The following is a 26999-nucleotide window of genomic DNA, read 5'->3' as shown; positions in this document are numbered from 1 at the left end:
TCCACCCAAGACACCTGCTTCCTAGCACATAGCAGCCTCAGTCAGTAGTCTTCAATGCCAACCAGAAGCAGGGACAGATAGACTTGAACTGACCCCCAAGAAAGCCTGTCCTGTTGGTTAAGGGGTCTCAGTTATGGGGTGTGCAGGGAGGCAGGTAGAGCATTGAGTATGGGAACAGACTCCATTACAGGGGCCTTCTTAGCAGTTTGCAGCAGGCTTGCAGCCGACAGTGTCCTGGTGGGGTAGGTGCTAGCACCTTCTGAACAGATCCCCAGAGAGATCTGAGGTGTTGATTTTAGAGCAGAAGCTTAGGGGTCCTGTCTCTTTGTACAGACAAGGGCTGCGGTGGTTAGGGAAGTAGGCTCTTTTGCTAGGGTTGCTTCCCCAGTTCACAGTAGCCAGCAGGCCTCATGGTTGGGGGGAGGGACAGGGATGGTGGGTAAAGCGATCTTCCCGCCATATGCGATTCATTGCTTCTTGCCTGTCTGCAATTCCCCACTGCTGTCCTCTGCTCCCCAACTCAAGAGTACGTCAAGACCAAGCACCATTTCCTCGTTATATTTCTTTTTGTATTTGTGGGGGAGGGTCAGAACCATGGTCTATTTATACCTCCATGTTTCTAGAATCCTCCAACACTGCTTGTAATATCTGATTTGCCAATATCAAATCTCCATTTGGAGATAATGTATTTCCATTGAATCTATACACATAGAAAAGGTATAAGCAATATTTAGTTGAATATTGTTATTTTGTAAGTGTAAATTTATTAATTATAAGAAGTTGTAAGCATTTATTTATGCTTTCTATTTTTTTTAAAGTAGTTGTGTATATGATGAGTATATTGAAATACAACAGTTGCTCATTATCTTAATTTACTTTTGACATAGTATGTATAGATATGTGGTCTGTAAGTTTCACTTCAGAAATGATAGAGAAGTTGTTATATTTATTTATTTATTTTGGTGTATGGAGAGCATTGAGTTTGGGGTAAGGACTACCACCTATGTATTTTTTATACTCTCTAATCTCTCTGCTTAGCGTATATTTTAGGGTTAGATGTGAGAACAAGAGTCAGGAAGAGGGCAGCAACAAAGATAATTGTTTCTTGATCATTTGGTGTCTCGCAAAAAGCCTGCTCTCATAGTTCTTGTTTTCTCCTGCCCAGCTCTGCCTTTTCACAGCTTTGTGTTTCTCTGAGATGGGAACCCAGAAGAGGACTGATGAGTTCCTTTGGCTCTAAAAATCATGGCTCAGGTGAATTGGTGTTTCCTCATGCCTTCTTTAAATAGTTTGTTTTTCAGAGTCTGCATGTTTGCATTCATTATTCCTCAAACTTTCTTCCTAACTGACCCCTATGCAGGAATGTGCTCCCAATTTGTCCCATTCTGACCCCACCTCACTATCATCTTGTAAGTGATAGTGGCTTCCCTACATGCATCTGTCTTAGCTAACCTTTTTTTAAACAGTCCACTCAGCATTTTGACTAGGACTAATAGAAAAAAAGCAAAGTCCCTGATTTGATAAGATAGAGAAAGATGTTAAATGGAACCACACATAAGAAAACGTCGAACTTCTCTTTAGATCTAAGTTTCCTGTTTAGACAAGAAAGGAGTTGGTCCTGACCAGGCTCAAAACAAGGGAAGAGCACACGCTGTGTGAGCTTTTTAAGATTGGGAACGTAATAACGTGATAAGGGGCTGAGGACAGAGAGATCTGGAATCTTCTCTGTCCTCAGGGGACCCATATTTGATGACTACTAATAATATGGATAATTGTATGGTTGAACATTATGTGCTGACCTACAGTATGTAATTTCGGATTCTGTTTTCTACCTTCTATTGCTTAGAACAAGGAAAAGGTACATTCAGGAGTGATGAATAGTAACAAGAAAGATTGTCACTCACATGCATAACTTGTTAAGAATTAAAAACTCCCAGAACTAAGAAATACGTAAATATTTTTATGTAACCTGAGATGTTCAAATATGAGCAATTATAAATTCAGATACATGCATTGTATGGAGCCAATCTATAGCCAGGAACAAAAATATTTACTAAATTATTCGTGACAAGGAAAATGCTTATGATGTAATATTCTGATATAATGGTGAACCTGAGGCTTCATAATATAAAATCATATTTTATAAGATTTCATAGAAAGATTTCCCTAGTTATTTTTTTCTTATTCCTTAAATAGAGAAGAAGAGAGAAACTTAGATTTATTGAGAATGTGTGATATACAAGATACAGGCTGGTTATGTATGCTGTTTTTTTAAATTGAGACACCGCATTTACTTTATTAATTCCAAGACTTATGTGCATAATGAGATCTTCTGTACGCAGGAAATATCTACAGCAACAGGAATAATCAGGAACGTGTTGGCACTTGAGAAGCACTAACCACTTCACTGTCTCTTGCCCATTCAGAGGGTTTCCAGCCTCTTTGCTTTGTTGTTTCTTTGTGAAGTGCTCTCTATCATTTCCCCTTCCATTGAAAAATCATTTTCTCGATTTCAACAACTAATTTTATCTTTGTTGTTCCAGAGATCAGTGATGTTCAAGGATGTTGCCATTGACTTCTCTCAGGAAGAGTGGGAATGCCTGGACTCTGCTCAAAGGGACTTGTATAGAGATGTCATGCTGGAGAACTACAGCAACTTGGTGTCACTAGGTAAGGATATCTTATCTAGCATTTCAGCATCTACCCTTAGAATGGTTGCTTTCTCTTACTCCATTTCAAGGTGGCATTTTAAGTAATGAACTGAATTTCTTGTTCTCAAGGGAATGGTTTGAAATAACTGCAGGTAGAAACAAATAGCTTCATGTTGTTGTTGTTAGGTGCTGTCGACTCGGTTCCGATTTATAGTGACTCTGTGCACAACAGAACAAAAAACTGTGTGGTTCTGTGCCATCCTTACAATCAGTGTTATGCTTGAGCTCATTGTTGCAGCCGCTGTGTCAATCCACCTCCTTGAGAGTCTTCCTCTTTTCCACCGACCCTGTACTTTGCCAAGCATGATGTCCTTCTCCAGGGCCTGATCCCTCCTGACAACATGTCCAAAGTATATAAGACGCAGTCTCGCCATCCTTGCTTCTAAGGAACATTCTGGTTGCATTTCTTCCAAGACAGATTTATTCATTCTTTTGGCAGTCCATGGTATATTCAATATTCTTCCCCAACACTGCAATTCAAAGGCGGCAGTCCTTCTTTGATCTTCCTTATTCATTGTCCAGCTTTCACATGCATGTGATGCAATTGAAAATACCATGGCTTGGGTCAGGTGCACCTTAGTCTTCAGGGTGATGTCTTTGCTCTTCAACACTTTGAAGAGGTCCTTTGCAGCAGATTTGCCCAATGCAGTGCGTCTTTTGATTTCTTGACTGCTGCTTCCACGGCTGTTGATTGTGGATCCAAGTCAAATGAAATCCTTGACAACTTCAGTCTTTTCTCCATTTATCGTGATGTTGCTTATTGGTCCAGTTGTGAGGATTTTTGTTTTCTTTATGTTGAGGTGCAATCCACACTGAAGGCTGTGGTCTTTGATCTTCATTAGTAAGTGCTTCAAGTCCTCTTCACTTTCAGCAAGCAAGGCTGTGTCATCTGCATAACGCAGGTTGTGAATGAGTCTTCCTCCAATCCTGATGCCCACTTGTTCTTCATATAGCCCAGCCTCTTGGATTATTTGCTCATCATACAGATTGAATAGGTATGGTGAAAGACACAACCCTGCCTCACACCTTTCCTGACTTTAAACCAATCAGTATCCACTTGTTCTGTCCGAACAACTTCCTCTTGGTCTATGTAAAGGTTCCTCATGAGAACAATTAAGTGTTCTGGAATTCCCATTCTTTGCAATGTTATCCATAATTTGTTATGATCCACAAAGTCGAATGCCTTTGCGTAGTCAATAAAACAAAGGTAAACATCTTTCTGGTATTCTCTGCTTTCAGCCAGGATCCATCTGACATCATGGCTTCATAGAACACCTTTATCTTCTCTGTCCTTCAAAAAGCCTTAGCTTTGCCTTATAATTACCTGTCTTCCTTGATGATCAAGGAGCTAGATTTGAATTCTTAGACACTTGCAATATTGTCAGAAAAACAAGTCTATGCATTGTTACAGTATAAATCTTCTTGTTGTTAGGTGCCGTCTAGGTGGCTCTGACTCATGGCAACCCTGTGTACAACAGAACGAAACACTGTCCAGTCCTGTGCCATCCTCACAGTCACTGCTGTGTTTGAGCCCATTGTTGCAGCCACTGTGTCTGTCCATCTCATTGAGGGTCTTCCTCTTTTTTGCAGACCCTTTGCTTTACCAAGCATGATATTCTTCTCCAGGGACTGGTCCCTCCTGATAACATGTCCGAAGTATGTAAGAGAAAGTCTCACCATCCTCCTTTCTAGGGAGCATTCTGGCTGTACTTTTTCCAAGACAGATTTGTTCATTCTTCTGGCAGTCCGTGGTGTATTCCATATTCTTCACCAACACCATAATTCAAATGCATCAGTTCTTCTGTCTTCCTTACTTATTGTCTAGCTTTCTCATGCGTAGGAGGCAATTGAGAATGCCGTGGCTTAAATCTGCTTAATCCACCACTGCCATTCAGTCGATTCCAACTCATTGCGACCCTGTAAACAAACAAACAAACAAAAAACCCAGTGTGACATAGGACAGGGTAAATCTGCCCCATAGGGTTCCCAAGGCTGTAAATCTTTCCGGAAGCTGACTGCCACATCTTTCTCCTGCAGAGTGGCTGGCGGGTTTGAACTGCCAGCCTTTTGGTTGGCAGCTGAGCGCTTTAACAACTGCGCCACTAGGGGCTCCTTTAAATTTGCTTAGAGGTACCATAAATAATCCACAGGCCCAATCCAAAGCAACAAAATAAAAGTATAGAAATCTATGATTTTTCTGACTATCGGAAGAGCTTATCGCATGTACATAGTGATAGAGGGGATGGCTACATTTCACTCCCGACTCATCGAGCACAGTCTTTTACAAACCACAGACACGTTCTCTTACGTGTGCTTTGTGGTTGGATGTTACATTTTAGGAAGTTTGCCCTTTACCTTGGATGAATATGCCGGAATCACCTTTTATCGAAAAATGGCTCAGGAAGAACCTGTGATTGTCTAATGAAGTCTCTCATTTTTCCTGTAGCAAAATAATACGGGACAGAGCCTATGTCAATTAAAAGCTCAGTAACTAATTTTCCCCCCTAGATGATCACTTTATTCCCTGTTCTTCTCAAGTCACTGGAATATAATGTCTTTTGACCCTTCAACCTTCTTTCCTCTGAAGGCTTTCTTAAATTTATTGGTTGGCACACTTCCTGAAGGATCCAAGTTGTGTGGGAAGAAGACTTCCAGAGAAAAGCAAGAGCTTTTTAGCATGATCCCCTAAGAGATCCCTCCAGATCATAACTTCCTCTCCCTCCCAGCCTTTTATTATAATAGCGAAAGGAAGGGCTCTTGCTCTTCCCTAGTGACAACACTGTTATGTAAATTCCTTTCCAGAGTTTTATTTACTTAAACTTATATAATTGTCTCCATTCTTAAAAATGTGTTCATTCATTCAAAATACATCTATTGAGGGCCTATTTTGTACGAAGGGAGCCCATAATGGAACAAAAGCAAGTTCTCTGATTTGATAAGATAGAAAAGGATGGTAAATGAAACCACACATAAGAAAACTTTGAGCCCCTCTTTAATCTCCATTTCCTGGTCAGAAGACGGGAGTTGGTCTTGACTGGGCTGAGGATTAGGACGTGGCCAGAGCTCACATTTCCTGAGCTTTTTAGAGCTGGGAACAGAGTCATCGGGAGTCTTCCCAGGAGCCCGTAACTGACACATACCAATACTGTGGGTTGTTCACAGTTGAACGTGATGTGCTGATGTAGAATGTGTAAGTTAGGGTTACGTCTTCCACCCTCTGCTGTCAGCATCCAGGCAGATGGGGTCGTAGGTATCAAGGCCTCGGGGCGGCATGAACTGGTAGGAGGAACAGGTGTAAAAACACAGTCGAAAGAAGAATGTGCGATAAACTAGCCAGAAGTAAAGACAGAGTTAGGCAATAAAAAAAGCAAGTTGAAATGTTATTCTCTAAGGTGATGCCCTCTGACTCCTGGCCGAAGCAAATGCGAGTCCTCTCTGGAGGAAAGCAGGAGGCCTTTAGAGTTCTCACACATTAGGGTCAGTAGAAGGTGAGCAAACCCACAAGGAAACAGGTCACAGGGGAGTGAGTGAGAATCTAAAGAAAAAGATTTACATGGCTAAAAACTTCAGACATTGGAAGTATTAGATGTAGATATAAACTATTTGCCTGAGAAGTCTTAAAAGAAATAAACTAATTAAATTTAAAAAGACGGCAAGCAGTTAGACATTTTCGTAAAACAGTGGATGACCCTGACCAGGACTGATCCTGCCAGGGGCTTTTCTTTCACCCAATGTTGCTGCTAGTCTTTTCTTCCCTGTTTGAAGCTAGGTTTACTAAATTTGAATTTCAGAAGACATGGCTGGGTAGAGGGCTAGAGGCCATCATGTGACCTGATATCAGTTTGATCTCAGTAAAGGAGGGAGGACAGGGTTCAATGAGTCATATTAAAATTAGCCAGTTGTTGATCTTCTATATTTCTCCTTCCTCTTTGTATCTAGTTTCTTCAAGCCATTTGCTGTTTCTGGAATCAAAATAGTCTCCCTACAATGCATATAGAATAACTGCTCAGAATAAACCTTACATTAAAAAAAGTTTTAAGGATCAAATATTGGTAAATTTGACTATATGAAAATTATTCTTTTTCTCAAAAGATATCATTAAAAGAAAGTAAAAAAGACAAGCCATGAATTGGGTGAAGATATTTGCAGTACATATAGCCAACAATGAAATTATGTCCTGACTATTAAAAGCTTCTACAGATTGATTAAAAAAAAAGATAAATAACCCATTTGAAGAAAATGGTTGAAAGACATAGTTCAAAGAGAAGGAAACACGAATAGCCACTACACATATGAAAAGGTACTCAGCCTCATTAGCAGTCAGGAAATGCAAATTAAAACCACAGTGAGATAATTACGTCACACCCCCTAGATTGGCAAACCACCACCCACCCATCTGTCAGTTTGTCATACTTGGGTGGCTTGCATGTTGCTGTGATGCTGGGAGCTGTGCTACTGGTATGTCACATATCAGCAGGATCACCCATGGTGTATCGCTTTCAGCAGCATTTTCAGACTTAGGCAGATTAGGAAGAAAGTCCTGGCAATCTGCTTCTGAAAATTAGCCCATGAAAACCTTACGGATCACAACAGAACGTTGCCTAACTCGTGTGCTTTGGGAGCATCATCAGTAGGGACTAGTTACTGGAAGAGAACGTCATGTTTGGTTAAGTAGAGGTCCAGGGAGGGCGAGGGAGACCCTCGGCGAGAAGGACTGGCACTACAGCTGAAACGATGGACTCAAACATGCCAGTGATTGCGAGGATGACACCGGACCCGGCAAGGTTTCATTCTGTTGTATATGAAGTCACCATGAGTCAGAGTCAACTCAATGTCAGCTCTTTGTCTAGATTGGCAACAATTAAGAAGTCTGACAGTACCAAATGTTGGCAACCTTTGGAGGTAGAAGCGGTCTATATTCATTATTCACAGTAGGCAAAAAATGAAAACAACCCAAATGTCTAACTGATGAATAGATAAATAAAATGTGGTATACTGTTACAGTTCAGTATTACTCAGCAATAAGAAGGAGCGACGCTCTGATTCGTGCTACCACATGGATGTACCTTTACTTAAGCTAAGTGAAAGAAGCCAGTCACAAAGGACTGCAGGTTGTATGATCTCATTCACGTGAAATGTCTCAAATAGGCAAATCTATAGAGACAGCTAGTACATTAGTGGTTGTGCAGGTCTGGGGGAGGCAAAAGAGTGGGTGGAGAGTGCGGGAATGGGGACTGATAGCTAGTAGGCACAGGATTTCTTTTTGGGGTGATAAAACTGTTATAAAATTACGTTGTGGGGATTGTTGCATAACTGTGAATGTAGTAAAAACCATTGAACATTTTAATGGATGAAGTGTAGGTATGAGAATAATATCACAGTGAAGCTAGTTGTTTTTTTTAACTGCTCTATAGCTTACTGGTGAAAGTATCAATTGGTATAACCACTTTGGCAAAGAATGTGGGAGTGATTTCCAAGCTTATACGTACTTGTGTGCACTTCAGAAATAGCTGGAGGTCTTTAAAAAAAATAGTTCAGAGCCCAGGCCACACCCAAGACCAATTAAATCACAATCTCTGTAGGTTGTTCAAGTATTCGGACATGTTTGGTAACCACTGAGATTTGGTATCATCTGAGAATCTGTTTTTTAAATTTGTGTGTTCACCTCATTTAATCGTTATTCCCAGTACCTTTGGGTTTATTTCCCTCCTATTTTATGCTTTTCATTTACTCTTTTTATCCTCCCCTACGCTTCCTTTTTAAAATCTCTTTCCTTATATGAGTTGAAAACGATTTTGTAAAAATTCCATTTCCCCCCTTGTTTAATTTGGGAGATATACACTATTTGTATACTTTAATGGTTACCCTTAAAATTTTATGATGTCCATATAATTCATTTTAATGCAAATGAAATTTTGTAGATTTCATTCATTGTAATAGTGTTTGGGCGCATGTACATATTGAATGCAAAGCCGTTTATTCAGTGCACTACAATATTTGATTTGCATACCGCTTTGCAGAAATCTTGCAATAAACTCTGCCCGGCACCACCATCACCACCAAGGGTTTTATGGTCAACAAGTTGAAAAATAACATATATAAACTAGAGTGTCCAATGTGAAATAAACGGGTGACTGTTGTGGCAGTGAGTCAAGGTTCCATAGAGAGAGGAGAGACTGACATTTCTATGTCAAATATGTAGTTCATTGTCACAAAATTCTTGTCAAGAGGGTAAAAGCAGTGTATGACTGTTTCTTTCTCCACACTTTTACCAACATTGAATATTATCACTTAAAACTATTTTTGTCAATTCATAGATTAAAAATGGACATATCCCTGTGATTATTGGTGAGTTTAAATATTTTGGGGGTATTTCTGCCTGTTTTGGCCATGTAATCATTATCATTATCCTGTTGGTGTCACTATCCAAATACATTCTTAATTTAATAAAGTCTAAAGTTACTGTCTGCCTTTCCCCAGGACAATATAAGGATCTTAGAATGCTTTAACTTTGGTCAGTCTCTCCCATCTAACATATTATCGTTGTTTGGTATTTTAGTTCTCTTTCCTTTTTTAACCCCCAAAATGAGGAGTATTTTTATTTTATAATGATAAAATTTGCTTCAGTTTGTTCACATGATTATCCTTTAATTTGCACACCATTCCTTAAACAGTTTGAGCTCAACTACTAACCTAAGAGGTTGGCAGTTTGAACCCACCCAGCAGCCCAAAGGAAGAAAGACTTGGAAATCTGCTTCTGTTAACATCACAGCCAACTAAACCCTACGGAAAACAGTTCTACCCTGTAACACATGGGGTTGCCATGAATCTGAATTGACTTGATGGCAACGGATTTTGTTTTGTCTTTTATTCCTCTGTCATCATGTCTTTTAGAATCATTTTATTTATCCTGAAATACATTAGTGAAGGCCTATTGCTAGTAAATGCCCTCAGTTTTTATTTTTGTTGCTGTTGTAAAATAATCTTATTTCACTGTCATTCTTGTCTGATGATGTAACTGGGTATAAAATTGTATATTAACAACTATTTTTTTCTCAGCTCTTTGAAGATATTATTCCACTGTCTTCTGGCTTCTATTGTTGCTCTTGAGAAGTCTGCCATCTGTCTCATTGTTGTTCTTTTTGTAAGTAATCTGTATTTTCTCTTTGGTTGCTTTTAAGACTTTTTCTTTAGGATTTTAGTACAATTGATTATATTATTTCTTGTACAGAAATTGGTATTTACTCCCTCTCTCAGATCTGTTTCCTTTTCTTTTTGCTTCTACATGGTCCCTTTCTCATGCTTTTTATTTTATATTTTCGTATAGTTCAAGCATTTATGTTATATGCGTTGACAATATCTGTTTCTGAGGAACAAGTCTACTTCTGGCTGTTACTTGCATGCAATATGTAATTATGAGTTATCCATAGGATTTTTTTCTCCTTTTCATTGAGAGTCTAGGCCAAGTCTGAAAAATTCCTTGTCACTTTCTTTTGCAGTCAGGTGGACTTTTTCCCTTTCCCTAAATTGTAGGCCTTAAAAAAAAAAAAAAAATTTTTTTTTTTTTTTTTTTTTTGCCTTAGATAGTTCCAATTTTGTGAAGAGAGTCAGTTCTAATCCCTGACTTTTTGAGGGCTCATGGCCTTGTCTTCTGGATTTTGTCAGACCATTAAGATACAAACTTTTAGGAAGCTGAAGTCAGCAAACTCTCAAGGGTAGCTGTGGCTTGAGAGCATGTTTACCTCTCTAGTTTCTGGCTGCCACTTCATTGTGTCCCCCGTGAATATTCCGAATTTCTTTTAAGCTTGGCCATGCTTTTAAAAGGATGTTTGTCTTATTTTATCCAGCATTTCTTGGTGTTTTTCAGGAAATCTGATGTACCATTTACATATTTACAATATTGAATCCTTCTGTCTTAAACATGCTATATCTGGATTTATGTCCTTATGTAAAGTTTCATTGGTTTTTCTTTGAAGTTCTTACACATTTCTTGTTAAGTAATTTCCTCAGCACTTTATAAATTTTCTGGGCATTATGAATGAAAATCTTTTGTTCTATGGCATTTTCTGAATGGTTAATACTTTCTCATACTTTTGATTTTATATTTTCATATATTTCAAGCATTTATATTATATGCATCATTCAACAATTTTCATTTCTGAGGAACAGGTCTAGCTCTGCTGTTTCTTGCATACATAGGGTCTCTTATGCAATGAATTTCCCACAGGGTTTTTTCTCCTTTCCTTTTTCCCCCATATATATATATGACAAATTATTGACTTCTGTAAATTGATGGTAACCTTACAGAAATACTTAGCAGCTTTTCAGTGGATAATATTGGATTCCTAGGTAGACAATTTTGCTCTCTACATAAAATGTTTTTTCCTTTTCTATTTATACCATTTTTTAAAACTATATAACTGGTGGGACCTCTAGCACAATTTGAGAGCAAATAGTTGGTGTTGTGAAAGTTCCTTCATGTGGCCTTTTGTCTTGATTCTTTGGAAAAACAGCTTGAGAGATTTTTCGCCTAAACCCTGAGGAGTTATCTTTGCCCTAGTTTTCTATCCCAGGTGGTTTGTTAGTTTTGTCTAGGTTGATTGACATTTCCTGGGTAAACTGTAAACAACTTGGTTTGACATCCTTTGGTCCTGGGCTGCAGCCTGACCTGGGATTGGTATGCACTTTGCAGTGATTGGTCAATATACTATGCAAATAAAGTGACTATGGACTATAAAAATGAGGCGACTATAGCCTACTATGCAAGTGAAGTGTCCGTGGCCTACTGAGAAGGGATTGGTCAGTTTGTGGCCCTGCTGGGAGGGCTGCCTTGAAATTCACAAGGAGTAGTGTATATATGCAGCCAGCCCCACAGAGGTTTTAGAGACAGAAAGAAGCAGGAAGAAGCACAAAGGAGAAAAGTCAAGAGAGAAGAGAGAAAGGAGGCAAGAAACCTCCTAAAAGAGCTGTAATACCCCTCAAGGGCTGTAACAGTAAGACAGTGACAAAGGGGCCCAGTGGCAGAGCCAGTAGTGACAGAGAGTAGGGCCAAGAGGAGCCTATCCTTGGGCTGAGAGGAAGCCTGCACGACCAAGATCTAAGAGAGCTGTTCTGCACTGAAGAAGGGAGACTTTGCCTCCGTGCTTCCTGATTCTGATCCTGAGATGTAGCCTGTTCATCCTGATCCCTAGGTGTACCCTGGTATTTCCTTAATAAAGCACTTAAATGTTAAGTATGGCCTGTGAGTTCTGTGTGGCTGTTGCAATGGATTATTGAACCCAGCAGAGAAGTAGAGAGTACTGTGGAAGGAGATGGCTGATGTCAAAATTGGTAAAAAGGTTGGAGAGTGGAGATATGTCTGACCTACACCTCATGGAAATCCGCTTTGGACTGATTCTGGACATTACCCTTCCTGAACTTAGACAGGTTTTGATGCTACTGCTACTACTACCACCATTTCACAGGTGGTATCCTTTTTTTTTTTTTTTTCTTCGAACTTCACTGGGAGTGCTTCTAAAGTTTAACTGTTAAATCTATTGTTTCTATAGGTTTCTGGTCGGTAGCCTTAATTAGGCTAAAGGAAGAAACATTCTGGTCTTAGTTTATGATAATGGACTTTGAAATATATTAAATTTTTCTTGCATTTCTTAAAAAAAAACCTATATTTTTTATAATTTAAGTTCTTTATGTGGTAAATATATTTTCTGATATTGAACTAATCCACCATTTGTGGGATAAATTTTATTTGATCATGACATGTCAGTCCTTAAATACTTAGACTAGGAAGGACCTGGTGGTCTACTTTTGAAAAGAATTAGCCAATGAAAACCTTATGAATAGCAGCAGAACACTGATATAGTGACAGAAGATGAACCCCTCAGGTTGGAAGGCACCCAAGAGATGACTGAGGAAGAGCTGCCGCCTCAAAGTAGAGTCAGCCTTAATGATGTGGATGGAGTCAAGCTTTCAGGACCTTTATTTGCTGATGTGGCACAACTCAAAACAAAAAGAAACAGCTACAGACATCCATTAATAATCGGAACATGGAATGTACGAAGTATGAATCTAGGAAAATTGGAAATCATCAAAACCAAAATGGGGAGGGGGAGGGAGAGGGATTCACTAATTAGATAGTAGACAAGAACTAATTTAGGTGAAGGGAAGGACAACACAATACAGGAGAGGTCAGCACAACTGGACTAACCTAGAAACAAAGAAGTTTCCTGAATAAACTGAATGCTTCAAAGGCCAGCATGGCAGGGGTGGGGGCTTGGGGACCATGGTTTCAGGGGACATCTAGGTCAATTGGCATAATAAAATCTATTAAGAAAACATCCTGCATCCCATTTTGGAGAGTGGTGTCTGGGGTCTTAAACGCAAGTGCCATCTAAGATGCATCAATTGTTCTCAAACCACGTGGAGCAAAGGAGAATGAAGAACACCAAAGACACAAGATAAGTATGAGCCCAAGAGTAAGAATGGGCGGCATAAATCATAGACTACATAGGCCTGAGACCAGAAGAACTAGATGGTGCCTGGCTACAACCGATGACTGCCATGACATGGAACACAACCGAGAATCCCTGAAGGAGCAGGAGGGCAGTGGGATGCACACCTCAAATTCTCGTAAAAAGACCAGACTTAATTGTCTGACAGAGGCTAGAAGGACCCCACAGGTCATGATCCCCAGACCTTTTGTTAGCCCAAGACAGGAACCATTCCCAAAGCCAACCCTTAAGACAGGGATTGGACTGGAGTATAAGATAGAAAATGATACTGGTGAGGAGTGAGCTTCTTGGATCAAGTAGACACATGAGACTGTGTGTGCAGCTCCTGTCTGGAGGGGAGATGTAAAGGCCAAGGGGGACAGAAGCTGGCTGAATGGACATGGAAATACAGGGTGGAGAGAAGGAGTGTGCTGTCTCAGGAGGAGAGCAACTAGGAGTATATAGCAAAGTGTATATAAGGTTTTGTATGAGAGACTGACTTGATTTGTAAACTTTCACTTAAAGCACAATAGAAATTAACAAATAAATAAACAGGAACGCATAAACATCGATATCCTAGGCGTTAGTGAGCTGAAATAGACTGGTATTGGCCATTTTGAATTGGACAGTCTTATGGTCTACTATGCTGGGAATGACAATTTGAAGAGGAATGGCGTTGCATTCATCATCTGTTTTAGTCATCTACTGCTGCTGTAACAGAAATACCACAAATGGATGGATGGCTTTAACAAAGAGAAATTTATTTTCTCACAGTAAAGTAGGCTAAAAGTCCAAATTCAGGGCATCAGCACCAGGGGAAAGCTTTCTCTCTGTGTCGGTTCTGGAGGAAGGTCCCTGTGATGCATCAGTCTTCCCTTGGTCTGGGAGCAGCTCAGTGCAGGAACCTCAGGTCCAAAAGATGCGCTCTGTTGCCGGCACTGCTTTCGTGGTGGCATGAGGTCCTCCGCTCTCTGCTTGCTTCCGCTTTCTCTCTTGAGAGATAAAAGGTGGTGCAGGCCACACCCCAGGGAAGCTCCCTTTACATTGGATCACAGAGGTGACCTGAGTAAGGGTGATGTTACATTCCTACCCTGATCCTCTCAACATAAAATTACAATCACAAAATGGGGGACAACCACACAATACTGGGAATCATGGCCTAACCAAGTTGATACACACATTTTGGGGGGACATAATTCAATCCATGACATTGCCAAAGAAAACTTTTTCATGATCTATCCTGAAGTACAGTACCGTCCTGAAGTATAACACTGTCCCTGAAGTACAACAAGTCCATCCACCTACAGGGAAGACCAGTTAATATGACTGTTATTCAAATTTACACACGAACCACTAAGGCCAAAGTTGCAGTAATTGAAGACTTTACCAACTTCTGCAGTCTGAAATTGATCGAACATGCAATCAGGATGCATTGATAATTACTGCTGATCAGAATGTGAAAGTTGGAAACAAAGAAGGATCGGTAGTTGGAAGATATGGCCTTGGTGATAGAAACAACACTGGAGCTCACATGATAGAATTTTGGAAGACCGATGACTTCTTAATTGCAAATACCGTTTTTCAACAACATAAACAGCGACTATACACGTGGACCTGGACAGACAGAATACACAGGAATCAGATTGACTACATCTGTGGAAAGAGATGTGGGAAAGCCCACTATCATCATTAGAACAAAACTAGGGACTAACTGTGGAACAGACCATCAATTCCTCATATGCAAGTTCAAGGCGAAGCTGAAGAAAATTAGAACAAGTCCATGAGAGCCAAAATACGATCTTGAGTATATCCCACCTGAATTTAGAGACCATCTCAAGAATAGATTTGATGTGTTGACCATTAATGACCAAAGACCAGATGAGTTGTTGAATGACATCAAGGACATCATACATGAAGAAAGCAAGAGGTCATTAAAAAGACAGGAAAGAAAGAATAGACCAAAATGGATGTCAGAAGACTCTGAAAGTTGCACTTGAACTTAGAGTAGCTAAAGCAAACAGAAGAAATGACATACAGGGGCTGTGCAGAAGATTTCAAAGGGCAGTTCCAGAAGTCAAAGTAAGGTATAATGACACGTGCAAAGGGAAGAACACGTATTGCAATGGGCAAATCTGCTGTAAAAGACAACTTGAAAGTGTTAAAAAGCAAAGATGTCACCTTGAAGACTAAGTTGTGCCTGACCTAAGCCATGGTATTTTTAGTCGTCTCATATGTACGTGGAAGCTGGACAATGAATAAGGAAGACTGAAGAGCTGGGGCCTTTGAATTTCGATGTTGGTGAAGAATATTGAATATACCATGGACTGCTATACAAATGAACAAATCTGTCTAGGAAATACAGTCAGAATGTTCCTGAGAAGCAAGGATGGAGAGACTACATGTCACATACTTTGGACATATTATCAAGAGCGATCAGACCCTGGAGAAGGATGTCATACTTGGTAAAGTGGAGGGTCAGCTAAAAAGAGGAAGACCATCAAGGAGATGCACTGACAAAGTGGCTGCAACAATGGGCTCGAGCATAACAACGATTGTGAGGGTGATGCAGGACTAGGCAATGTTTCCTTCTCTTTTACATATGGTCACTATGAGTCGGAACCCACTGGATGGCACCTGACAACATCAAGATTATTTTCTCTTTAAATTTTACCTATGCTTGTTCATCAGATTGGTTTACTTTTCCTGAGTTTTTTTGTCCAATTTTGTTATTTAATTTTCTATATTTTTATGTATTCTTTAATGGTTTGGAATATCTTAGCAGTAATACCATCAGTCATTAGGATATAGTGCCTTTTGGGAACATAGATTTTGAACTAAAATTTGAATATTTATATGATTATTTTTGTATATCCAGATCTTCTATATCTTCATTTGTCATTTCTGGTTATTTTTATCCATTTCCTCTAGTTTGTCCAATTGATTGTTATGAGTTGTATATACCTTTTTTCTCATAAATACTTCTAAGTTCTTTAGTATTTATATTCTTTTCTTCCTTTTCCTTTTCAGTGTTTTGGATTTGTTCCCAATCTTTTATATCATTTATTGGTATTTTTGGAAAAATGGCTTTTAGTTTTACTAACCATTTCTTTCTTTTCTGAATTCTAGTTTATTACTTTTTCTGATATTTATCTAGTTTGTTTTGCTCTTCTATTTTTCTTCTTCTTGAGTTGAAATCTTACTTTGTCTTTAAATATTTCTTGTTTTCTAACAAATGCATTTCAAGCTATAAGTTTTCTTTGGCTATAACTTTAGCTGAATCTTGTGTGATTTCACACAAAGTTGTTCTAAATGGTTCTTAAGTTTCATTATTATTTCTTGTTGTAACAAATATTATGTAGCAGTACTTTACTATAGAATTATATGTATTTTTCTATGTTTTTGTTTGTAATTTCTAATTTCATGCCAATTGATAGTAAGTTATGATACCAGTTTTATCTGTCTGCCTACCTTAATAATTATATTCTAGTTTTCTTTGTCTTTATTTCTTGTCTATGTTACTGTCTTCTGTGACTATGGATTTATAAGTATCTCTTTGTATATCTATCAGCTTTTGTTTATTTGCATAAAAGCTGTTGCATATTGGTGTGACTATTATAATCCTTCTCAGCTAACTCAGCTGATTGCTCTGAGCTGATTTCACTGAAAAATTGAAGCTGATTTCACTGAGAACTTCTACAAGTCCCGGCTTCCTCCTCAATCCGCCTATCTGCACCTATCCACATAGACTTCATCTTTTCCTGTTATGGTGGGTGAACTTTCTGTGCTTGAGTGTAAGGCTAGTACCTATACTTGTGTTCTAAGTGCCATCTCTTCTCATCTGTTTAAGGGCACTGTTGGGTCAGTTGGTGTCTTTGTCTCCGGAAACATCAACTTGTCCATTTCTGTTATAATCATTCTCATGAGCATATAAACATGCTGTAATTTCCCCCATCTTAAAAGAAAAAACAAAAACAAAATCACTTGATACTCATATTCTCCTGCAGATACGGCTCCACTTCTCTGGTACTTTTTACAATAAAATTAAAATAATTTTCCATGTTCTCTCTCTCCAGCCAGTTCTTCTCCCGTGTTCTCTTCTATCTGCTTCAGTCAGAACGGCCCTATTACTCCACCAAAACTATTCTTAGGAAGATCACCAGTGACCTCGCATCATTAAAACCTTTGTTAAGTTTATTTCACGTCATGTATTAGCACTTGACACAGTTGGTCATTCCTCAAAATATTTTCTTCACTTGGCTTCTGGGATTCTACACTTTGCTATTTTTTCTCCATTCTCACAGGTTGCTCTTTCTTAGTTTCCTTTGCTGGTTCCTTCTCGTGTACCCTACCTCTAAAATGTAGAAGGGCCTCAGGGCTGAATCTTCAAACTTCCCTTTTCCCTTTACTTCTCTTCACTATCCAAGACATTTCCTGGGGTAATCTCATCAAATCCTATAGCTTTAAATATCATCTATTTGGTGATGACTCTCAAATTTCTCTCTCTAATCCAGATGTCCCCCCGAACCCCACATTTGTACATATACCTGCCTACTCATCATCTTCACTAGGACATCCAAAAGTTCAAAACCAAACTCTTTCTATTTTCTTCCAAACCTGCTCCTACCACAGTATTCTTCTCAGTAAGTGGCACTTCTGTTCTTCCAGGTGCTGAGGCAAAACACATAGATTCATACCTTTTTCTCTCTTTCTCTCATACTGTATGTACAGTCCATCAGCAAATCCTTTTCAGCATACCTTCAGAATGTATCCAGAATGCAATGACATCTCACCTCTTCCACCGGTCTTCACAGTCATCTGGTCCGAACCAGGTGGATTATCGCTATAACTTCCTAACTTCTGTAGTTACCCCCATTCTGTACTTTCCCTCCTATTAGCTATTGTTTTTTAATAAAACAATCAGAATGATTCATTTTAAAACAAAGTCAGATCTCGTCGTGTTGCTTATTACAACCATACAAGGACTTCTCTTTTCAGAATAAGTCAGATTTCTTAAAATGCCAAGATCAAGGCATTGCTTGTCATTTTCCATTGAGGTTTGATGGATTTTTATTTCCTCTCTCTGAACTGTAAGCGTATGATGGTTCCAATTTTGAGAAGAGGTCCATTTCCAATCCCTAACCTTTGTGGCCCCAAGGCCTTGTCTCCTGAATTTTGTTGGACCGTTTAGGCAATTGAAGTCAGTAAATGTCCCAAGGATAGCTATGACTTCAGAGAGTGTTTACTTACCTAGTTTCTGGTTCCCGCTTCATTGTGGTCCCTCTGGATATGCTTTCCTTTCTTTTAAGCTTGGCCATACTTCTAAAAGGATGTTTGTCATATGTTGTCCAGCTTTTCTTGGTATTTTTCAGCAAATCTGATGCACCATGTACGTAACACGTGTATCCACTACCTAAGTTATAATACAACACAATTCTTTTGCCCTTCACATTCCCTCATGCTGTCCCTTTGTTATCAGGCCCTCCCCCATTCTCTCTCTATAGAAAATACCGACCTATTGTCCGTTTCTATAATTTTGCCTTTTCCAGAATGTCAAATGAATTGAATCAAGATACGTAATCTTTTGGGTCTGGATTTTTTCATTTAGCAAAATACATTTAATATTTACCCATCTTGTTGCAGAAATCAATAGTCTGTTCCTGTTTACTCTGAATAGTAATCCACTGTATGGATGTACTGAGCCTTGTTGATTGATTCACTCATTGAAGGGCATCTCAGTTTCAGTTTGGGGCAATTATGAATAAAGCTGCTGTAAATTTTATTGTGCAGATTTTTGTCTGAATGCAAGTGTAAATACCTAGGAGTATGGTTGCTGGATCATGTGCTAAGTGCAAGTTTAATTAACTACCAGACTGTTTTCACAGTGGTTATGTCACTTTGCATTCCCCCCAGCAGTGTATGAGACTTTTCACGTTCTGTCTCTTGACTTGCATTGACATCAGTTTATTCTTTATATCAAACAAGCCTATACCTAGCATATTTTTTTAATTTTTAAAAATTTTGTTGTGTTTTAGGTGAGTTTACAGTGCAAATTAGTTTTTCATTCAAAAATTTTATACACAAATTGTTTTGTGATATTAGTTGCAATCCGTGCAATGTGTCAGCACTCTCCGCCTTTGCACCCTGGGCTCTCCATGTCCATTTGTCCAGTTTTCCTGTCCCTTCCTGCCTTCCCATCTTTGCTTTTTTGGCAAGTGTTGGCCATTTGGTCTCATATACTTGCTTGAACTAAGAAACAAGTCCCTCATGCGTGTTATTGTTTGTTTTATAGGCCTGTCTAATCTTTGGCTGAAAGGTAGACTTCAGGAGTGGCTTCAGTTCTGAATTAGCAGGATGTCCAGGGCTGTAGTCTCAGGGCTTCCTCTAGCCTCTGCCAGATCAGTGAGTCTGGTCCTTTTTTGTGAATTTGAATTTTGTTCTACATTTTGCTCCTCCTCTTTCTGGGACCCTCTATTGCGATCTCTGTCAGAGCAGCCAGTGGTGGTAGCCGGGCACTGTCTAGTTCTTCTGACCAAAGGTTGGTGGAGGTTGTGGTTCATTAGTCCTTTGGACTAATATTTTCCTTGTGTCTTTGGTTATCTTCATTCTCCTTTGCTCTGAATGTGATGAGACCAATAGATGTATCTTAGGGGGTGTGTTTTTTTTGTTTGTTTTTTGTAGAATCCATGGCACTTTGTCACTCCAGACTCCTTCCCCTATATTAGATAATCACCTTTTTTTCTCCAATGTCCCCAACATTCTGTAGGATTACAGAAATGTTCCATCATGTTTTACACCTGTTGCAGTGCCTGGGAGATGATAAAGATATCCTTCTGGAATGAACAAACAGATTTGGCCCTGAATAGAAGGTCAAGGAAGGGATGTGAGGCAGAATGTGAAGGAACAAAACAGACTATTAAGTAAGATAAGTAAACAGAAACAACTTAATATCTTGGTTAAAAAGGGTAGGAAGAGCTAAAGAAGATGACCATGGCTGGTACATAGGAAGCATTATGCAAGAGGCAAGGCAATTGGATTATTTTTATTAGTTTCCTAGGGCTGCCGTGACAAAATACCACAAAGTGGATGGCTTTAAAGAGCAGACATTTATTGTGTCACATTTCTGGAGAATAGAAATCCAAATCAGAGTATTGGCGGTGTTGATTCCTTCTGAGAGCTCTGAGACAGAAACTGTTCCATGCCTCTCCTAGCTTCTGGTGACTTCCAACAGTCCCTCTCTGGCAGCTGCAGCGTAATGTGGCATCCTTCCTCTGCCTCCCTGTCTCTGTGTATCTTCTCTTTTCTTATAAGGACAGCAGTCATATAGATTAGGACCCACCCTACTCTAATATGGCCTCATTTAACCTAAATGATCATATCTTCAAATGCCCTATTTCCAAACAGGGTCACATTTATAGGTACAGGAGTTAGGACTTCAGTGTATCATTTTTTTTGGGGTGGGGGAGGGGAACACAGCTTCATCCATAACAAGACGTATATATGATCACTTTTCCCATTTTTATCTTAGATTTAGTGTGGATGTCCTTTTGTTTCCATCTGTAAGCAGATGATAAACGACAGATTCCAAGGGTCTACCCCTACCGTGAAAGGAGAGATTGAATACAAAGGGCAGTACAAGAGTATTTTAGGAGTGACAGAACTGTTCTGCATCATTCCTGTGGTGGTGGATACATGGCTTGAGCCCTTAGAGGTCTTTTTTTTTTCCTGTTTTTCACTTACGTTGTCTTGTACCTTCATTTACCTGGTTATTTTTTATTGAATGCTAGACATTGTAAAGAAAATTTACAAAAACAGTCTCAAGCCTAGGATGATGTTACACATCTCCAATGAAGATGTAAATTTGCTTATGGCAAGCAGTCTGGAATAACCTTAATAGAAATTAATGGGTTTGAGATGATTCAAAGATGAGTTTCATGCCCGGCCCAAGCTGCTCTACTTTTTCTCCCTTACTCCTCACTGTTTCACTTAGGATTCTCAACTCAAAGTATGGAGAGTTTATGTTGGGCCTTGTTCTCCAATTATTGTTACTCAAGCCCCATGAAACAGTCCATAAATGCTGCTTAGTTTCTCCACCTCTCAATTGTCTTTTCTAAAATTGAAAGACTTTCCTAAGGGTAAACGTGGCCCCAAATGCTGGGCTTATCTCCCTGAGTTTTTGTATTTTTCAACTTGTGACCAACCAACTCTTTTTTGCAATATTAACTTCCAGTGCCTTTAGTCATGTGCTTTTTAGATTTTATCCATTTTTTGTAATTGTTCTTATCAGGAAAGTTGGTATTAATTACATAGTCTTCTGTTACCAGGAGTGGATGTTTCATATTCCAGGAACTGACTTTTAAATTGAGACCTGAAGGATAAGAAAGAGCCAGTTTGCATAGTCTCGTACAGTGCAGTTCAAAGATATGAAACAGTGTCTGTCTAGGCTTAATTTGGAAAAGGCCTTATGACTTTTCCAGAGATGAAGGGAAGCTGTATGTTTTGTAAATAGTGAGCAAAGCCAAGAATGCCTCATGGGGGAAATCAGATACATAAGCAGGGAGCAGAGAGATGATGGAGGACTTTGTCGAAGTCATGGAAAAGAGTTTGGTTTTTATTCTAAGTGTAATTTGGAAACTATTTTAAAAGTTTTAAGTAAAGATAGCAAATCTTGCTCTATATCTGAATCAGAATCAGTTGGTAGAATATATTAAGACTAGAGATCTCCATGATCTTTTCCTAATTCATCACTAGATTCACATACAGTTAATCTGGGTGGTATATGGGCATCCTTAATTTTAACAAGCTTCCCTTAACGTCTCAGATGCACTTTCACAATTCTCTGATGTCTCATGTGCCCTTTTTACATGTTAATATATGAGATCATTCTAAGCTAGTATTTTTCAAACTCTAGGTAGCAACGCATTACTAGAAAGCAGTTGTGTGGGTTTGACCATCTTTGTGTGTAAAAGAGAGAAATAGACTAGAATAAGTATAGAATTGAAAACAGGGTTGATATTTTATGAAACTATATGTCATGGGCTGTAATGCAAAAATATGGGCCGTATTAAACAATATTTGAAAACACTGATGTAAAGCATTTACGTATTATGGGTATTATTTTCCTGTTATCTCTATTTTCTATTCGACAAGTTCTGTTTCAACTGAAATGACAACAAAAGTGTTCGATTTTCTCTTATCTTTCAGAATTCCCTTCAAGGTGTGCAAGAAAGGACTTACCTCCAAAAAAAGATATCTATGAAACAGAATTATCTCAATGGGAAATGACTGCCAGGCTTGAAAGCTGTGATCTTGAGGTGTCCAGTTCCAGAGATTATTTGGAAGTTAAAGGCACATTGAAGGGACAGCAAGAAAACCAAGAGGAATATTTCAAGGAAGGGATGATCACATATGAAAAAATGTCCATTTTCAACCAGCATCCTTATTTATCTCAACACCCAAGATGTCATCCTACTGAGAAACCCTATAAATGTAAGGAATGTGGGAAGGCCTTTAGACGAGCTTCACACCTTACTCAACATCAGAGTATTCATACTGGTGAAAAACCCTATGAATGTAAGCAATGTGGGAAGGCCTTTAGTCGTGATTCACAGCTCAGTCTTCATCAGAGACTTCATACTGGTGAGAAACCCTATGCATGCAAGGAATGTGGGAGGGCCTTTACTCAGAGTTCACAACTTATTTTACATCATAGAATTCATACTGGTGAGAAACCATATAAATGTGAAGAATGTGGGAAAGCCTTTATTCGTAGCTCACAACTCACTCGACATCAAAAAGTCCATACTGGTGAGAAACCTTATGAATGTAAAGAATGTGGGAAGGCCTTTACTCAGAACTCACAACTTACTCTGCACCAGAGACTTCATACTGGTGAAAAACTCTATGAATGTAAAGAATGTAGAAAGGTCTTTACTCAGCTTTCACAACTTATTCTACATAAGAGAATTCATACCGGTGAGAAACCCTATCAATGCAAGGAATGTGGGAAAGCTTTTATTTGTGGCTCACAGCTTTCCCAACATCAGAAAATTCATAATGGGGAAAAACCATATGAATGTAATGAATGTGGAAAGGCCTTTATTCGGGGTTCATTACTTATGCAACATCAGAGGATTCATACTGGTGAAAAACCCTATAAATGTGAAGAATGTGGGAAGGCCTTTATCCGTGGTTCACAACTTACTCAACACCTGAGAATTCATACCAATGAGAAGCCCTATGAATGTAAGGAATGTGGAAAAACCTTTAGTCATGGCTCACAGCTTACTCAGCATCAAAGAATTCATACGGGTGAGAAACCTTATCAATGTAAGGAATGTGGAAAGGCCTTTAATCGTGGCTCACTTCTTACTCGACATCAGAGGATTCATACTGGTGAAAAACCCTATGAATGTAAAGAATGTGGAAAGACCTTTAGTCGTGGTTCAGAACTTACTCAACATGAGAGAATCCATACTGGTGAGAAACCGTATGAATGCAAGGAATGTGGGAAGTCTTTTATTCGTGGCTCACAGCTTACTCAACATCAGAGAATTCATACTGGTGAGAAGCCCTATGAGTGTAAAGAATGTAGAATGGCCTTTACTCAGAGTTCACATCTCTCTCAACATCAGAGACTTCATACTGGCGAGAAACCTTATGTATGTAATGAATGTGGGAAGGCCTTTGCTCGTGGCTTACTGCTTATACAACATCAGAGAATCCATACTGGTGAGAAACCATATCAATGTAAGGAATGTGGGAAGGCCTTTATTCGTGGCTCACAACTTACTCAACATCAGCGAATTCACACTGGAGAAAAACCCTATGAATGCAAAGAGTGTGGAAAGGCCTTTAGTCATGGCTCTCAACTTACTCTACATCAGAGAATTCATACTGGTGAAAAGCCCTACGAGTGCAATGAATGTAGAAAGGCCTTTACTCAGAGCTCACATCTTTCTCGACATCAGAGAATTCATACTGGTGAGAAACTATATCAATGCAAAGAATGTGGGAAAGCCTTTACTCGTGGCTCACAACTAACCCAACATCAGAAAATTCATATCAGTGAGAAATCTTTTGAGTATAAGGAATGTGAGATGAACTTTAATCATGCCTCTCAAGTTTATATATGAATTGTATGTTTGTGGTTAATGTAGAGAACCTTTTCTGGTCACTCACCTATTATTATTAAAGAATTCTTACAAATGTGAGTACGGGAGTGCATTTGCTTTACACAGCTCAGCGTCGGAGATTTTATATGGAGGAAAGATAATGTAATCCATGTAGAAAAACCTTCTATCATTACAGAAGACCTACTAAACTTTAGAAGATTCTAATAGTGAATAATTCTGATAACGTAGTAAATGTAGGAAAGCTTTGAGCCATACTGTATGTCTTTTTCAACATCATCCTGGTTCTACTAGTTGATTTCCTCTGTGACATCATGATAATTAACCTCTGATTTGGTTTAATCATTTGTAAGGCAGTCCTAAGACCTTACTTATGTTTATTAGAAGTATTAAATGAGTTATTACATGCAAAGCTCTTAGAACAGTGCCTTAAACATAGTATATCACAAATGTTAGGTATCATAATCGTTAATGTTGTTTTATAGAATTTGCATGAGAGGGGGACACTATGAGTGTAATGAATATTAAGAAATCTTTCACTAACACTTGTACCAGATTATTTGTGGAGGGGAGGGGACTGTATGCTGTAACAAGTGTGAGAAAGCTTTTATTCAGATCTCATCCAATATTTTACAAGAGGAAATTCATACTGCGAAGGAACCCTGTGGATTTAATCAGCGAATTGTTAACACAGCTGTGAGAGAATTTGGGAAAGGTGTGGAATGATTTATAACAAAGTCCAAAAACTCATATTTTCCATCATCTCTAGCCACAGTTCAAGAATATTATTTAGAAATGAAAAAAAAAAAAAAACTGAAAGCCAAAATAAATCTTTCCACTAGGAAATTTAAAAAACTTGACTGTATATCTTTTGAATTAATATGAAAATAAAAACTAAAATGGCAGATGGTTTTGAAATGAAAAATAATGAAAGCCTGTGTTAGACTACTATTTCCCTACCCCATATCTATTTTTCCTTCTTTAGTAACAGAATTCTGAGCTGAGAAATTATCCCAGCCTCCCTGGCAGGTCAACAAAATAGAACAAGTACTTGTGTCAGTAGGATATTTAGGAAATCTCTGTAATGTGGATATCTAAGCTGGAGATCTAGCAGTCTTATGAGGACTTTGAGAATGAATGTTGGGTGTTAAGGATGGTGGAGCAGAAATACAGGAGTTGGCAACCCTGCTGATTTGGTGGAACAGACACTCCAACTCTGATCTGCCTGTCTCTTGTATGTCTTTATATAAAATTTTAAAAATAAACGTATTTGTTGATGCTGTTATAGTTCTCATTTATTGACACTAAAACAAAATTTTTAAGGATGTAAAATTTTGTAGCTGGTTAAAAAGTTTTTGTAACTGAAGTGGGGTGCTGTGGGTGAAAATTTCAAATGTGGCTTTGGCTTAAGATCATGGGGAATAAGGCTAGGAAACTAAAGATACTTGTTTTTAGAGGCAGGACAGTTGGTCAGGCTGCCTCCCATTCTGTCTTACAAGTCAGTCCTTGTGTCAAGCTGAGGGTGTAATGTTAGGGGAAATGATACAGGGTGGTTCAGAATGTTGATGTGTATTGGAAGTGTCTTGCTGCTTTCAGAAATGTCCTATGAAATAGATAAATTCAGTGTAGAGCTAGTCTGGCAACTAGCAGAGATTGAAAGCTATCACTTTGTTAACAGATGCTATCTCTGCCTGTAGGTGTGCAATCCAGGTTGACTGTGAATTTCATAATTTTGAACCATGTGGGGTTCGGCCAAACTGATTTTCTTTCCATTAACTGAAGCTATTTATAGTGATTTAAAGTGGCAGCCTGAATAAGAAATGAGACCATTGCTCATCTGCACAAAGGCAGTGACTGCTAGCAAAGATGAGGTTATTAAATATACTTTCCCCACTCAAGCCTATTGGTCCCAAATTAGCCAAATCTATTGAGTACTTAATATCTTCCAGGTACTATCCTAGGTGTTTGAATATGTCCATGAACGATTCTAGTAGGAGGAGATAGAATAATAGTAAATAAATTGTAGAGTATGTTAGAACACAGAGTTTTAAGGGAAAAAGTCATTCAAGATGAATTGAGAGGGACATGACAGTTTATCTTGCTAACAGACATCACTGAGAAGGAAAAACTTAATCATAGATTTGAAGGGGTGAGAGAGTTAGTGATTTTCTAAGGGAAGAGCATTCCAGTCGGGAAAATGATCAAAGGCTCTGAGATGGGAATATGCTGGTATATCTGAGGAACATTAGTGAAGCTATGAGGGTGAGTCAAAAAATACCACTACTAGGGTTCCAATTCATATATGCACGGGTTTATTCCAAACAAACTGTGTTTAAGATGTCTCTGTGATCAGTGGATGGCTGCAGACAAGCGCTCTCAGTAATACACTTGTCTTAGTTTCATTACGGTGCCTTCAAAAAAAAGGGATACTTTTTGTGACATGGAAAAAAAATGATTTTGCGGTCAGGGCTAATACCAAATTTTTAACAAAACTCAATTGGACATCTTCCCAAATCACTGAAGCTTTGCAACAAGTTTATCTGAATGCTGCCCCACATAAAACAACAGTTTTTAGATGCATCAAACATTTTAAAGAAGGTAGGGAAGACTTCAAAGATGAGCCAAGTGAGGGAAGACCACTCAGAAGGTTATGGTGACTGTTTTTGGGGGTC

At 38.8% G+C, this 26999-nt stretch overlaps 1 protein-coding gene across 5 annotated transcripts in view; it reads left to right on the top strand.

Annotated features, from left to right (window-relative positions):
* LOC126086090 (zinc finger protein 420) overlaps positions 1-25604 on the top strand; it is a 37903-nt gene extending 12299 nt beyond the window's left edge. For 3 of the 5 annotated variants that reach the window (XM_049902170.1, XM_049902169.1, XM_049902168.1), the window contains 3 exons: positions 1166-1254; positions 2544-2670; positions 22400-25604. In XM_049902170.1, coding sequence (XP_049758127.1) covers positions 1246-1254; positions 2544-2670; positions 22400-24330 — 2067 coding nt within the window. In that variant the 5' untranslated portion in view covers positions 1166-1245 and the 3' untranslated portion in view covers positions 24331-25604. The remainder of the gene's footprint in view (positions 1-1165; positions 1255-2543; positions 2671-22399) is intronic. The other 2 variants (XM_049902172.1, XM_049902171.1) reach the window with 1 other exon arrangement.
* Positions 25605-26999: the final 1395 nt, after the last annotated feature.

The sequence above is a fragment of the Elephas maximus genome, chromosome 11 (genome assembly GCF_024166365.1).
Source record: "Elephas maximus indicus isolate mEleMax1 chromosome 11, mEleMax1 primary haplotype, whole genome shotgun sequence".
NCBI classification, from domain to species: domain Eukaryota; kingdom Metazoa; phylum Chordata; class Mammalia; order Proboscidea; family Elephantidae; genus Elephas; species Elephas maximus.
The sequence above is the reverse complement of the archived record's forward strand: the minus strand, read 5'-3'. Positions and strand labels throughout refer to the sequence as shown.